A 15,109-nucleotide genomic window follows, 5' to 3' on the forward strand; every position below is an offset into this window, starting at 1 on the left:
ATGAGATTGAGAATTGGCCCTGGAATGAGATCTAGTAACAGGACCTGTGAAATCATTAGTGTTTCTCGCCATGGACTTAGTTTAGGGCTTAACAAGAAATAGAGTAAGGCGGAAACCGAAACGAAAATACACCCAATAATAACCGATATAGAAGAACCGGAGATAAAAAACCGAGACAGATGAACCGATACAAAAACTGTCGTGAAAAACTTTCGCGAAAAACTGTCGCGAAAAACTTGCGTGAAAGACTGTCGCGAAAAACTGCCGCAGAAAAACTGTCGCAGAAAAACTTTCGCAGAAAAACTTTCACAGAAAACTTTCGCAGAAAAACTTTCGCTGAAAAACTTTCGCAGAAAACTTTCGCAGAAAAACTTTCGCAGAAAATTTTCGCAGAAAAACTTTCGCAGAAAACTTTCGCAGAAAAACTTTCGCGAAAAACTGTCGCGAAAAACTGTCGCAGAAAACTTTCGCAGAAAAACTTTCGCAGAAAACTTTCGCGAAAAACTGTCGCAGAAAACTTTCGCAGAAAACTTTCGCGAAAAACTGTCGCGAGAAACTTTCGCGAAAAACTGTCGCGAAAGACTTCGAAAGACTTCTTGCTCAAGATGGCAAAGGAAGAGACATGCATACACAACAACAAAATTGCTGCCCATGGCAGTGCCTCTAATCTGCCGGTAATAAGAGCCATCAAACTGCAAAAAATGCCACTTGAGCACCAACTCAGCTGCACTGACAAGAAAATCCACATCCTCTGGAGTGAAGAAATCAGTGGTACTATGCTCAATCATATCCCGTAAGGCATGCAAGCCTTCCTGAGTAGGAATACTGGGATAGAGGGACTCTACATCGAAAGTAACAAGAAATGAATCGGGAGCAAAACGCTTGGATTCAATATCCTGCAATAAGGAGAGAGAGTCTGGAAGATGGTTGGGCTGAGCCAACAAAGTACCAAGAAGTTTAAAATGCAAAAATTTGGAGAGAGGCTCCAACATAAACCCATTGTAAGCACAGATAGGCCTACCGACAGGAGGGTTTTTGTGGATCTTCCAAATAAAGTAAAGCCTGCAAGCTTTGGCATCTTGCGGCTTGATTTGCATTATATACTCCCACTGCTGAACCGAGAGAAGGTTGCGATATCTTGCTTGAAGCTGCCTGAGAGACCTGCTGATGGCCAACCACGGAACCGATGCATACTGCCTGTAGACATTGAGATCAGCCAGTTGCCTATGGGCTTCGGCAACATAGTTTTCTCTGTCAAGAACCACAATCCCCAAGTTCTTGTCTGCTGGTTTGATCACAATAGGGAGTCGGCGAAGACTCTTTAATGCAAGCAATTGGGATCTAGCAAAACTGGGTTTGGGGGTAAACTGGACGGAAGCAATGCGGGTTTGAAGGATGGAAAGGCCAAGCTGAAGGGCACGATTAAGATCAGGGTCATTAATCGGAGGTTCCCAGGTAGGGTTTGGCAGGCGGAAAGGATTATAGGTATCATCATCAGAAGAAAGACGAAAAAATCTTCTGAGACGGCAAAGACGGGAAAAATAAGCAAATTCTTTAAGAATGTCATCAATGGCCATGGGTGGGGGCCGGGGGATGTATTTGTGCCCTAGGCCCAATAATTTGGTTTGACTGAAGGAAAGAGAGACTGAGGAGAGATTGCTCAAATCCCTGCCAGAATCAAAGGGAAAAGCAAGGCTCTTTCTATGTAATCAATTTCCGTCATCTGTATTGGTTGCCCTCCATTAGCCCCACTTCTTATTTGGCTTATCTGATTGGAAAAATGACCCCCTCCCAGATTGATCGTCGAATTAGCAATCTTGCTATTCACAATCTCTCTTCCGTCCCTCTTTCCTTCAGCCAAACCAAATTGTTGGGCCTAGGGCACAAATACATTCCCCGGCCACCGCCCATGGCCATTGATGACATCCTTAAGGAATATGCTTGTTTTTCCCGTCTTTGCCGTCTCAGAAGATTTTTCCGGCTTTCTTCTGATGATCACACTTACAATCCTTTCCGATTACCAAACCCTACCTGGGAGCCTCCGATTAATGATCCCGATCTTAATCGTGCTCTTCAGCTTGGCCTCTCCATCCTCCAAACCCGCATTGCCTCCGTTCAGTTTACCGCCAGACCCAGTTTTGCCAGATCCCAATTGCTTGCATTAAAGACTCTTCGCCGACTCCCTATTGTAATCAAACCAGCAGATAAGAACCTGGGGATTGTGGTACTTGACAGAGATAGCTATGTTGCCGAAGCCCACAGGCAACTAGCTGATCTCAATGTCTACAGGCAGTATGCAGCGGTTCCATGGTTGGCCATCAGCAGGTCTCTCAGGCAGCTTCAAGCAAGATTTCGCAATCTTCTTTCAGTGCAGCAGTGGGAGTATATAATGCAAATCAAGCCGCAAGTTGCCAAAGCTTGCAGGCTTTACTTCATTTGGAAGATCCACAAAAACCCTCCTGTCGGTAGGCCTATTTGTGCTTACAATGGGTTTATGTTGGAGCCTCTCTCCAAATTTTTGCATTATAAACTTCTTGGTACTCTTCTTGCTCAACCCAATCATCTTCCAGACTCTCTCTCTTTATTGCAGGATATTGAATCAAAGCGTTTTGCTCCCGATTCATTTCTTGTAACTTTTGATGTAGAGTCCCTCTACCCTAGTATCCCCACTCAGGAAGGCTTGCATGCCTTACGGGATATGGTTGAGCATAGTACTGCTGATCTCTTCTCTCCAGAAGATGTTGATTTTCTAGTCAGTGCAGCTGAGTTGGTGCTGAAGTGGCATTTCTTGCAGTTTGATGGCTCTTTTTATCGGCAGATTAGAGGCACTGCCATGGGCAACAATTTTGCTGTTGTTTATGCATGTCTTTTTCTTTGCCATCTTGAGCAAGAAGTCTTCCGTAGATTTCCTGCTCCAGAGATTCAGCTTTTCAGACGGTTTATTGATGATGGTTGCATGGTCTGGAATGGCTCCAGAGAGAGATTGGTCCAATTCTTGGATTGCTACCAGTCCATTTATCATGAGCACATTCGCATCACTTCTTGCATTTCATCATCCAGCATCAACATTCTGGACATTGTACTTTTCAAAGGTGATGACTTCCACACCTCTGGAAAGCTTTCCACCAGATGTTTCCAGAAACCACTAAATGCATATCAGTATATTCCTTTTACTTCCTGGCATCCCAAGCACCAGAAAGTAGCATTCGTGGTTAATGAGCTGCAGAGATATCTTCGAGAGAGAGCACTGAGTTGGGCTTCCTTGAACTCAGACGGGCATTCTACAGCAGGCTTCGGTCGAGGGGCTATCCACCGGACTTCCTCCAGGCATGTTTTTCCAAGGTCCATTGGGATCAAAGGGTTGCTCTATTGTAGCAGGTCTATGCACGAGGTCCTCTTCACTCTCTTGGCCTCAAAAGGGCCCCCTTGGTGTTGAAGCTGGACTTTTGTGAAGCCACTCGTGCTTTGAACCTTGGGGGTTCCCTAAACCCTAACTTGCATGGAGAATTCCAGCGTCACCCTTTGCTTCAGCATATTCCCAAGCCCTTGATTTGTTGGCGGAATCCGCGCAAAATCGGGACTTTTTACATGGTTGCAAAAAATACCATGTACCACTTACCATGCACTTGCCCTGTCCGCTTTTGCTATATAAGGACAGCAAGTTGCTCTTTTTCTTTGTATCACTGATGAGTCCCATTGAGGACGAAACTAGTTTGATGAATACAAAGATCTGTTTCTTGTCTATTATGTGTTTTGCATAATCTTGTCCTTTATGTGTTTTGCATAATCTTGTCCTTTAGCATTTTTTGCATTTGTCTCGGTTTGCAACTTTTGCAATTTTTACATGTTTTTCAATTTCCGGCAATTTCTTTACATGTAACTGGGTATTTTGTTCGGTTTTGTTCCCACCTTACTCTCTTTGTTGTTTTAGCCCTAATCACAGTCCATGGTGCGGAACTATACCGGTCCTGTTACTAGATCCAGGTCTGGCTCTGTCGATCTTGATCATCCTGAACAAGATTCTGCCTTAAGCAAGCTCGACGGTATTGTGCAGCAAATCATCCGGGAAAACGCTCTCACTCCTCAAGATATTGAGCAAGCATTTTTCGGTGTTGCAAATATGGTGGGTCATCGGGTTTCCGGAGCAAATGAAGGTACTGCGCAGCCCCCTCCAGAGACTGCGCAGTACCCTTCCAGAACTGCGCAGCCCTCTTCTGTTGCTGCGCAGGGCCCTTCTGTTGCTGCGCAGGGGTTTCCTTCTACTGCGCAGGGGGGTCCTTCTGCCCATCCGGGGCCGTCCACAGTTCACCAGCATTCAGCAAATGATGAATTTCCGCCGATGCCAAATTCCTGGGCCGAAGTTATTTCTTGTGCAGTAAAAGATTTCCAAAAAGCCACTGAAATTTTAATGAAATCTCAGTCGCTTATTGAGAAATTATTAGCACTTCAGCAAGACAACCGTGTTATTCAAAGCCTTATGGTTAAAACACCGAGTCTTGTAGCTTCCGATCCTGACACAAATGATGCTCTCAAAGGTGGTCTTGAAGCTCTTACTGCCAGATAACAAAGAGATTGCCATGAATTTTACTTACGGCATGAGCAATCTACTCTGGAGAAAAATGAAGCTAGGGTTTCCCAGCTTGCTTCAGAATTTTGAAAATAATCTTCACAACCTTGCCGAGTCGTTCCAGCATATTTCGTTCACTAGCTCTACCGGTCCGGTTGAAGGCAGCATTGTTGCTGCTCATTGGACTTCACTGGCCTTGTCTTCTTACAATCGACAGGTCAATGAATTCCAAATTGAGCTAGTTGAACGACATTCCGCCAGAGTTGCTGCTCAAGCCGCCCGAAATGTCGCTCGGGAAGAATTAGCTAAGCAAGCTAATGATATTCCCAGAGAAGAAGCGATTTCTATTTTGGCCCAGAAAGAAGTTGCAAAAACTTTCCAGGCCCAGCAACAGAAAATCGATGCCACCTTGAAGCCTTTGCAGCAGCAGCAACGGGAATTGCAAGACCAGCTTGCTTTTCTTATTGAGCTTCAATCTCCTGGCACTTCACCTCCTTCTCGGTAGCAGCAGCAGCGGCAGCAGCAACAGCAGCAGCAGCAGCAGCGTAGACAGCCCCAGCAGCGACAGCAGCATGGCCAGCCTCCACAGCAGCAGCAGCAGCAGCCTCTGCGCAGCCAAAAGAGGCCTCCCCAGCAACTGCGCAGTCAGCCCCACCAACTGCGCAGTCATCCCCAGAGGCAGCAGCAGCAGCAATCCCGACCAAAAAACGGGATGGGCAGGGGGCGGTTCCGCCGAGGAAATCGCTCCACTCAATCTGTTGCTGGGCAATCGGCTTCCATTCCAAACCAGCCTTTCCAGAACACTGGTTTGAATCCGGAAGCTGCCCCATATGCGCCACAGCGGTCAGATGTGTATCATATTTCTCGCAGAGACAAAGGGAAAGGCACGACTCTTTTTATGTAAGCAATTCCCGTCATCTTTTTTGGTTGCCCTCCATTAGCCCCTTTTCTTATTTGGCTTATCTGATTGGAAAAATGACCCCTTCTCAGATTGATGGTCGAATTAGCAATCTTGCTATTCACAATCTCTCTTCCGTCCCTCTTTCCTTCAGCCAAACCAAATTGCTGGGCCTAGGGCACAAATACATTCCCCGGCCTCCGCCCATGGCCATTGATGACATCCTTAAGGAATATGCCTATTTCTCCCGTCTTTGCCTCCTCAGAAGGTTTTTTCGACTTTCTACTGATGATGACACTTACAATCATTTCTGCCTGCCAAACCCTACCTGGGAGCCTCCGATTAATGAACCTAATCTTAATCGTGCTCTTCAGCTTGGCCTTTCCATCCTTAAAACCCGCATTGCCTCTGTCCATTTTACCGCCAAACCCATATTTGCCAGGTCCCAATTGCTTGCATTAAAGAGCCTTCGCCGACTCCCTGTTGTGATCAAACCAACAGATAAGAACCTGGGGATTGTGGTGCTTGACAGAGATATCTATGTTGCCTAAGCTCACTGACAACTAGCTGATCTCAATGTTTACAGAAAGTATGCAGCGGTTCCATGGTTGGCCATCAGCAGGTCTCTCAGGCAGCTTCAAGCAAGATTCCACAATCTTCTTACAGTTCAGCAGTGGGAGTATATAATGCAAGTCAAGCTGCAAGATGCCAAAGCTTGCAGGCTTTACTTCATTTGGAAGATCCACAAAAACCCTCCTGTCGGTAGGCCTATTTGTGCTTACAATGGGTTTATGTTGGAGCCTCTCTCCAAATTCTTGCATTATAAACTTCTTGGCACTTTACTTGCTCATCCCAATCATCTTCCAGACTCTCTTTCTCTATTGCAGGACATTGAATCCAAGCGTTTTGCTCCCAATTCATTTCTTGTAACTTTTGATGTAGAGTCCCTCTACCCTAGTATCCCCACTCAGGAAGGCTTGCATGCCTTACGGGATATGGTTGAGCATAGTACTGCTGATCTCTTCTCTCCATAAGATGTTGATTTTCTAGTCAGTGCAGCTGAGTTGGTGCTGAAGTGGCATTTCTTGCAGTTTCATGGCTCTTTTTATCGGCAGATTAGAGGCACTGCCATGGGCAGCAATTTTGTTGTTGTTTATGCATGTCTTTTTCTTTGCCATCTTGAGCAAGAAGTCTTCCGTAGATTTCTTGCTCCAGAGATTCAGCTTTTCAGACAGTTTATTGATGATGGTTGCATGGTCTGGAATGGCTCCAGAGAGAGATTGGTCCAATTCTTGGATTGCTACCAGTCCATTTATCCTGAGCACATTCACATCACTTCTTGCATTTCATCATCCAACATCAACATTCTGGACATTGTGCTTTTCAAAGGTGATGACTTCCACACCTCTGGAAAGCTTTCCACCAGATGTTTCCAGAAACCACTGAATGCATATCAGTATATTCCTTTTACTTCCTGGCATCCCAAGCACCAGAAAGTAGCATTCATGGTTAATGAGTTGCAGAGATATCTTCGACAGAGAGCACTGAGTTGGGCTTCCTTGAACTCAGACGGGCATTCTACAGTAGGCTTCGGTCGAGGGGCTATCCACCGGACTTCCTCTAGGCATGTTTTGCCAAGGTCCATTGGGATCAAAGGGTTTCTCTATTGCAGCAGGTCTATGCACGAGGTCCTCTTCACTCTCTTGGCCTCAAAAGGGCCCCCTTGGTGTTGAAACTAAACTTTTGTGAAGCCACTAGTGCTTTGAACCTTCGGGGTTCCCTAAACCCTAAACTGCATGGAGAATTCCAGCATCACCCTTTGCTTCAGCATATTCCCAAGCCCTTGATTTGTTGGCGGAATCCGCGCAAAATCAGGACTTTTTACATGAGCAGTTCCGACCCCCGGCCATGGTCTTCTACAGGAGCAGTGCATTCTTCTTCCAGGAGCAGTACATGATTTTTTCAGATTTTTTGCATGAGGAGAGCTATTTTTTAGCTATTTTTACTTTTATTTTTAATATTTTAAATATTTTAATATTAAAAATTAAAAAGTAAAAAACCATGTGCCAATAACATGGTTGCAAAAAATACCATGTACCACTTACCATGCACTTGCCCTATCCACTTTTGCTATATACGGACAGCAAGTTGCTCTTTTTCTTTGTATCACTGATGAGTCCCGTTGAGGACGAAACTAGTTTGATGAATACAAAGATCTGTTTCTTGTCTATTATGTGTTTTTCATAATCTTGTCCTTTAGCATTTTTTGCATTTGTCTCGGTTTGCAACTTTTGCAATTTTTACATGTTTTTCAATTTCCGGCAATTTCTTTACATGTAACTGGGTATTTTGTTCGGTTTTGTTCCCACCTTACTCTCTTTGTTGTTTTAACCCTAGACCCTAGACCCTAGACCCTAGACCCTAGACCCTTAAACCCTAGACCCTTAAACCCTAGACCCTAAACCCTAGACCCTAAACACTAGACCCTAAACCCTAAACCCTAAACCCTAAACTGCATGGAGAATTCCAGCGTCACCCTTTGCTTCAGCATATTCCCAAGCCCTTGATTTGTTGGCGGAATCCACGCAAAATCGGGACTTTTTACATGAGCAGTTCCGACCCCCGGCCATGATCTTCTACAGGAGCAGTGCATTCTTCTTCCAGGAGTAGTACATGATTTTTTCAGATTTTTTGCATGAGGAGAGCTATTTTTTAGCTATTTTTACTTTTATTTTTAATATTTTAAATATTTTAATATTAAAAATTAAAAAGTAAAAAACCATGTGCCAATACCATGGTTGCAAAAAATACCATGTACCACTTACCATGCACTTGCCCTGTTCGCTTTTGCTATATAAGGACAGCAAGTTGCTCTTTTTCTTTGTATCACTTATGAGTTCCGTTGAGGACGAAACTAGTTTGATGAATACAAAGATCTGTTTCTTGTCTATTATGTGTTTTGCATAATCTTGTCCTTTAGCATTTTTTGCATTTGTCTCGGTTTGCAACTTTTGCAATTTTGCAATTCTTGCAATTTGCAACTTTTGCAACTTTTGCAATTTTTACATGTTTTTCAATTTCCGGCAATTTCTTTACATGTAACTGGGTATTTTGTTCGGTTTTGTTCCCACCTTACTCTCTTTGTTGTTTTAGCCCTAATCATAGTCCATGGTGCAGAACTATACCGGTCCTGTTACTAGATCCAGGTCTGGCTCTATCGATCTTGATCATCCTGAACAAGATTCTGCCCTAAGCAAGCTCGACAGTATTGTGCAGCAAATCATCCGGGAAAACGCTCTCACTCCTCAAGATATTGAGCAAGAATTTTTCAGTGTTGCAAATATGGCGGGTCATCGGGTTGCCGGAGCAAATGAAGGTACTGCGCAGCCCCCTCCAGAGACTGCGCAGTACCCTTCCAGAACTGCGCAGCCCTCTTCTGTTGCTGCGCAGGGCCCTTCAGTTGCTGTGCAGGGGTTTCCTACTACAACGCAGGGGGGTCCTTCTGTTTCTTTTGCCAATCCGGGACCGTCTTCAGTTCACCAGCATTCAGCAAATGATGAAATTCTGTCGATGCCAAATTCCTGGGCGGAAGTTATTTCTTGTGCAGTAAAAGATTTCCAAAAAGCCACTGAAATTTTAATGAAATCTCAGTCGCTTGTTGAGAAATTATTAGCTCTTCAGCAAGACAACCGTGTTATTCAAAGCCTTATGGTTAAAACACCGGGTCTTGTAGCTTCCGATCCTGACACCAATGATGCTCTCAAAGGTGGTCTTGAAGCTCTTACTGCCAGATATCGAAGAGATTGCCATGAATTTTACTTACGGCATGAGCAATCTATTGTGGAGCAAAATGAAGCTAGGGTTTCCCAGCTTGCTTCAGATTTTGAAAATAAGCTTCACCAACTTGCCGAGCCGTTCCAGCATATTCCGTTCACTAGCCCTACCGGTCCGGTTGAAGGCAGCATTGTTGCTGCTCACTGGACTTCACTGGCCTTGTCTTCTTACAATCGACAGGTCAATGAATTCCAAATTGAGCTAGTTGAACGACGTTCCGCCAGGGTTGCTGCTCAAGCCACCCGAAATGCAGCTCGGGAAGAATTAGCTAAGCAAGCTAATGATATTCCCAGAGAAGAATTGATTTCTGTTTTGGTCCAGAAATAAGTTGCAAAAAATTTCCAGCCCCAACAACAGAAAATCGATGCCACCTTGAAGCCTTTGCAGCAGCAGCAACGGGAATTGCAAGACCAGCTTGCTTTTCTTATTGAGCTTCAATCTCCAGGCACTTCACCTCCTTCTCGGCAGCAGCAGCAGCGTAGACAGCCCCAGCAGCGACAACAGCATGGTCAGCCTCCACAGCAGCAGCAGCAGCAGCCTCTGCGCAGCCAAAAGAGGCCTCTGCGCAGTCAACCCCAGCAACTGCGCAGTCAGCCCCAATAACTGCGCAGTCACCCTCAAAGGCAGCAGCAGCAACAGTCTTTGCAATCCCGGCCAAAAAACGGGATGGGCAGGGAGCGGTTCCGCCGAGGAAATCGCTCCACACAATCTGTTGCTGGGCAGTCGGCTTCCATTCCAAACCAGCCTTTCCAGAACACTGGTTTGAATCCGGAAGCTGCCCCATATGTGCCACAGCGGTCAGATGTGCATCAGATTTCTAGTAGAGACAAAGGGAAAGGCACGACTCTTTTTATGTAAGCAATTCTCGTCATCTTTTTTGGTTGCCCTCCATTAGCGCTTTTTCTTATTTGGCTTATCTGATTGGAAAAATGACCCCTTCTCAGATTGATCGTCGAATTAGCAATCTTGCTATTCATAATCTCTCTTCTGTCCCTCTTTCCTTCAGCCAAACCAAATTGCTGGGCCTAGGGCACAAATAAATTCCCCGGCCTCCGCCCATGGCCATTGATGACATCCTTAAGGAATATGCCTATTTCTCCCGTCTTTGCCGCCTCAGAAGGTTTTTTCGACTTTCTGCTGATGATGACACTTACAATCCATTCCGCCTGCCAAACCCTACCTGGGAGCCTCCGATTAATGATCCTAATCTTAATCGTGCTCTTCAGCTTGGCCTTTCCATCCTTAAAACCCGCATTGCCTCTGTCCATTTTACCGCCAGACCCAGATTTACCAGGTCCCAATTGCTTGCATTAAAGAGCCTTCGCCGACTCCCTATTGTGATCAAACCAGCAGATAAGAACCTGGGGATTGTGGTGCTTGACAGAGATAGCTATATTGCCGAAGATCACCGGCAACTAGTTGATCTCAATGTTTACAGACAGTATGCAGCGGTTCCATGGTTGGCCATCAGCAGGTCTCTCAGGCAGCTTCAAGCAATATTCCGAAATCTTCTTACAGTTCAGCAGTGGGAGTATATAATGCAAGTCAAGCCGCAAGATGCCAAAGCTTGCAGGCTTTACTTCATTTGGAAGATCCACAAAAACCCTCCTGTCGGTAGGCCTATCTGTGCTTACAATGGGTTTATGTTGGAGCCTCTCTCCAAATTCTTGCATTATAAACTTCTTGGCACTTTACTTGCTCAGTCCAATCATCTTCCAGACTCTCTTTCTTTATTGCAGGATATTGAATCCAAGCGTTTTGCTCCCGATTCATTTCTTGTAACTTTTGATGTAGAGTCCCTCTACCCTAGTATCCCCACTCAGGAAGGCTTACATGCCTTACGGGATATGGTTGAGCATAGTACTGCTAATCTCTTCTCTCCAGAAGATGTTGATTTTCTAGTCAGTGCAGCTGAGTTGGTGCTGAAGTGGCATTTCTTGCAGTTTGATGACTCTTTTTATCGGCAGATTAGAGGCACTGCCATGGGCAGCAATTTTGTTATTGTTTATGCATGTCTTTTTCTTTGCCATCTTGAGCAAGAAGTCTTCCGTAGATTTCCTGCTCCAGAGATTCAGCTTTTCAGACGGTTTATTGATGATGGTTGCATGGTCTGGAATGGCTCCAGAGAGAGATTGGTCCAATTCTTGGATTGCTACCAGTCCATTTATCCTGAGCACATTCGCATCACTTCTTGCATTTCATCATCCAGCATCAACATTCTGGACATTGTGCTTTTCAACGGTGATGACTTTCACACCTCTGGAAAGCTTTCCACCAGATGTTTCCAGAAACCACTGAATGCATATCAGTATATTCCTTTTACTTCCTGGCATCCCAAGCACCAGAAAGTAGCATTCGTGGTTAATGAGCTGCAGAGATATCTTATTCGAGAGAGCACTGAGTTGGGCTTCCTTGAACTCAGACGGGCATTCTACAGCAGGCTTCGGTCGAGGGGCTATTCACCGGACTTCCTCCAGGCATGTTTTGCCAAGGTCCATTGGGATCAAAGGGTTGCTCTATTGCAGCACGTCTATGCACGAGGTCCTCTTCACTCTCTTGGCCTCAAAAGGGCCCCTTTGGTGTTGAAGCTGGACTTTTGTGAAGCCACTCGTGCTTTGAACCTTGGGGGTTCACTACACCCTAAACTGCATGGAGAATTCCAGCGTCACCCTTTGCTTCAGCATATTCCCAAGCCCTTGATTTGTTGGCGGAATCCACGCAAAATCGGGACTTTTTACATGAGCAGTTCCGACCCCCGGCCATGATCTTCTACAGGAGCAGTGCATTCTTCTTCCAGGAGTAGTATATGATTTTTTCAGATTTTTTGCATGAGGAGAGCTATTTTTTAGCTATTTTTACATTTATTTTTAATATTTTAAAATATTTATTTTAAATATTTTAATATTAAAAATTAAAAAGTAAAAAACCATGTGCCAATACCATGGTTGCAAAAAATACCATGTACCACTTACCATGCACTTACCCTGTCCGCTTTTGCTCTATAAGGACAGCAAGTTGCTCTTTTTCTTTGTATCACTGATGAGTCCCGTTGAGGACGAAACTAGTTTGATGAATACAAAGATCTGTTTCTTGTCTATTATGTGTTTTGCATAATCTTGTCCTTTAGAATTTTTTGCATTTGTCTCGGTTTGCAGCTTTTGCAATTCTTGCAATTTGCAACTTTTGCAATTTTTACATGTTTTTCAATTTCCGGCAATTTCTTTACATGTAACTGGGTATTTTGTTCGGTTTTGTTCCCACCTTACTCTCTTTGTTGTTTTAGCCCTAATCATAGTCCATGGTGCGGAACTATACCGGTCCCGTTACTAGATCCAGGTCTGGCTCTGTCGATCTTGATCATCCTGAACAAGATTCTGCCATAAGCAAGCTCGACAGTATTGTGCAGCAAATCATTCGGGAAAACACTCTCACTCCTCAAGATATTGAGCAAGCATTTTTCGGTGTTGCAAATATGGCGGGTCATCGGGTTTCCGGAGCAAATGAAGGTACTGCGCAGCCCCCTCCAGAGACTGCGCAGTACCCTTCCAGAGCTGCGCAACCCTCTTTTGTTGCTGCACAGGGCCCTTCAGTTGCTGCGCAGGGGTTTCCTACTACTGCGCAGGGGGGTCCTTCTGTTTCTTTTGCCCATCCAGGACCGTCTTCAGTTCACCAGAATTCAGCAAATGATGAAATTCCGCGGATGCCAAATTCCTGGGCCGAAGTTATTTCTTGTGCAGTAAAAGATTTCCAAAAAGCCACTGAAATTTTAGTGAAATCTCAGTCGCTTATTGAGAAATTATTAGCTCTTCAGTAAGACAACTGTGTTATTCAAAGCCTTATGGTTAAAACACCGGGTCTTGTAGCTTCCGATCCTGACACCGATGATGCTCTCAAAGGTGGTCTTGAAGCTCTTACTGCCAGATATCGAAGAGATTGCCATGAATTTTACTTACGGCATGAGCAATCTATTGTGGAGAAAAATGAAGCTAGGGTTTCCTAGCTTGCTTCAGATTTTGAAAATAAGCTTCACCAACTTGCCGAGCCGTTCCAGCATATTCCGTTCACTAGCTCTACCGGTCCGGTTGAAGGCAGCATTGTTGTTGCTCATTGGACTTCACTGGCCTTGTCTTCTTACAATCAATAGGTCAATGAATTCCAAATTGAGCTAGCTGAACGACGTTCCGCCAGAGTTGCTGCTCAAGCCGCCCGAAATGCCGCTCGGGAAGAATTAGCTAAGCAAGCTAATGATATTCCCAGAGAAGAAGTGATTTCTGTTTTGGTCCAGAAAGAAGTTGCAAAAACTTTCCAGGCCCAACAACAGAAAATCGATGCCACCTTGAAGCCTTTGCAGCAGTAGCAACGGGAATTGCAAGACCAGCTTGCTTTTCTTATTGAGCTTCAATCTCCCAGCATTTCACCTCCTTCTCGGCAGCAGCAGCGTAGACAGCCCCAGCAGCGACAGCAGCATGGCCAGCCTCCACAGCAGTAGCAGCAGCAGCCTCTCCGCAGCCAAAAGAGGCCTCTACGCAGTCAGCCCCAGCAACTGCGCAGTCAGCCCCAACAACTGCGCAATCACCCTCAAAGGCAGCAGCAGCAACAGTCTTTGCAATCCCGGCCAAAAACGGGATGGGCAGGGGGCGGTTCCGCCGAGGAAATCGCTCCACACAATCTGTTGTTGGGCAGTCGGCTTCCATTCCAAACCAGCCTTTCCAGAACACTGGTTTGAATCCGGAAGCTGCCCCATATGCGCCACAGCGGTCACATGTGCATCAAATTTCTCGCAGAGACAAAGGGAAAGGCACGACTCTTTTTATGTAAGAAATTCTCGTCATCTTTTTTGGTTGCCCTCCATTAGCCCTTTTTCTTATTTGGCTTATCTGATTGGAAAAATGACCCCTTCTCAGATTGATCGTCGAATTAGCAATCTTGCTATTCACAATCTCTCTTTTGCCCCTCTTTCCTTCAGCCAAACCAAATTTCTGGGCCTAGGGCACAAATACATTCCCCGGCCTCCGCCCATGGCCATTGATGACATCCTTAAGGAATATGCCTATTTCTCCCGTCTTTGCCGCCTCAGAAGGTTTTTTCGACTTTCTGCTGATGATGACACTTACAATCCTTTCTGCCTGCCAAACCCTACCTGGGAGCCTCCGATTAATGATCCTAATCTTAATCGTGCTCTTCAGCTTGGCCTTTCCATCCTTAAAACCCGCATTGCCTCTATCCATTTTACCGCCATACCCAGATTTGCCAGGTCCCAATTGCTTGCATTAAAGAGCCTTCGCCGACTCCCTATTGTGATCAAACCAGCAGATAAGAACCTGGGGATTGTGGTGCTTGACAGAGATAGCTATGTTGCCGAAGCTCACCGGCAACTAGCTGATCTCAATGTTTACAGACAGTATGCAGCGGTTCCATGGTTGGCCATCAGCAGGTCTCTCAGGCAGCTTCAAGCAAGATTCCGCAATCTTCTTACAGTTCAGCAGTGGGAGTATATAATGCAAGTCAAGCCGCAAGATGCCAAAGCTTGCAGGCTTTACTTCATTTGGAAGATCCACAAAAACCCTCCTGTCGGTAGGCCTATCTGTGCTTACAATGGGTTTATGTTGGAGCCTCTCTCCAAATTCTTGCATTATAAACTTCTTGGCACTTTACTTGCTCAGCCCAATCATCTTCCAGACTCTCTTTCTTTATTGCAGGACATTGAATCCAAGCGTTTTGCTCCCGATTCATTTCTTGTAACTTTTGATGTAGAGTCCCTCTACCCTAGTATCCCCACTTAGGAAGGCTTGCATGCCTTACGGGATATG

At 45.2% G+C, this 15,109-nt stretch overlaps 1 protein-coding gene across 1 annotated transcript; it reads left to right on the forward strand.

The window, feature by feature from the left end:
• The first annotated feature begins 1,909 nt into the window (after positions 1-1,909).
• On the forward strand, positions 1,910-3,436 carry LOC149198813 (uncharacterized). The gene has a single exon (XM_089400376.1). The coding sequence runs from the start codon at positions 1,910-1,912 to the stop codon at positions 3,434-3,436; it is 1,527 nt and encodes a 508-aa protein (XP_089256502.1).
• Positions 3,437-15,109: the final 11,673 nt, after the last annotated feature.

This window comes from Pinus tabuliformis, chromosome 2_1 (assembly GCF_031772625.1).
Source record: "Pinus tabuliformis cultivar Carrire ecotype Pingquan chromosome 2_1, CPIR1, whole genome shotgun sequence".
Lineage (NCBI taxonomy): Eukaryota > Viridiplantae > Streptophyta > Pinopsida > Pinales > Pinaceae > Pinus > Pinus tabuliformis.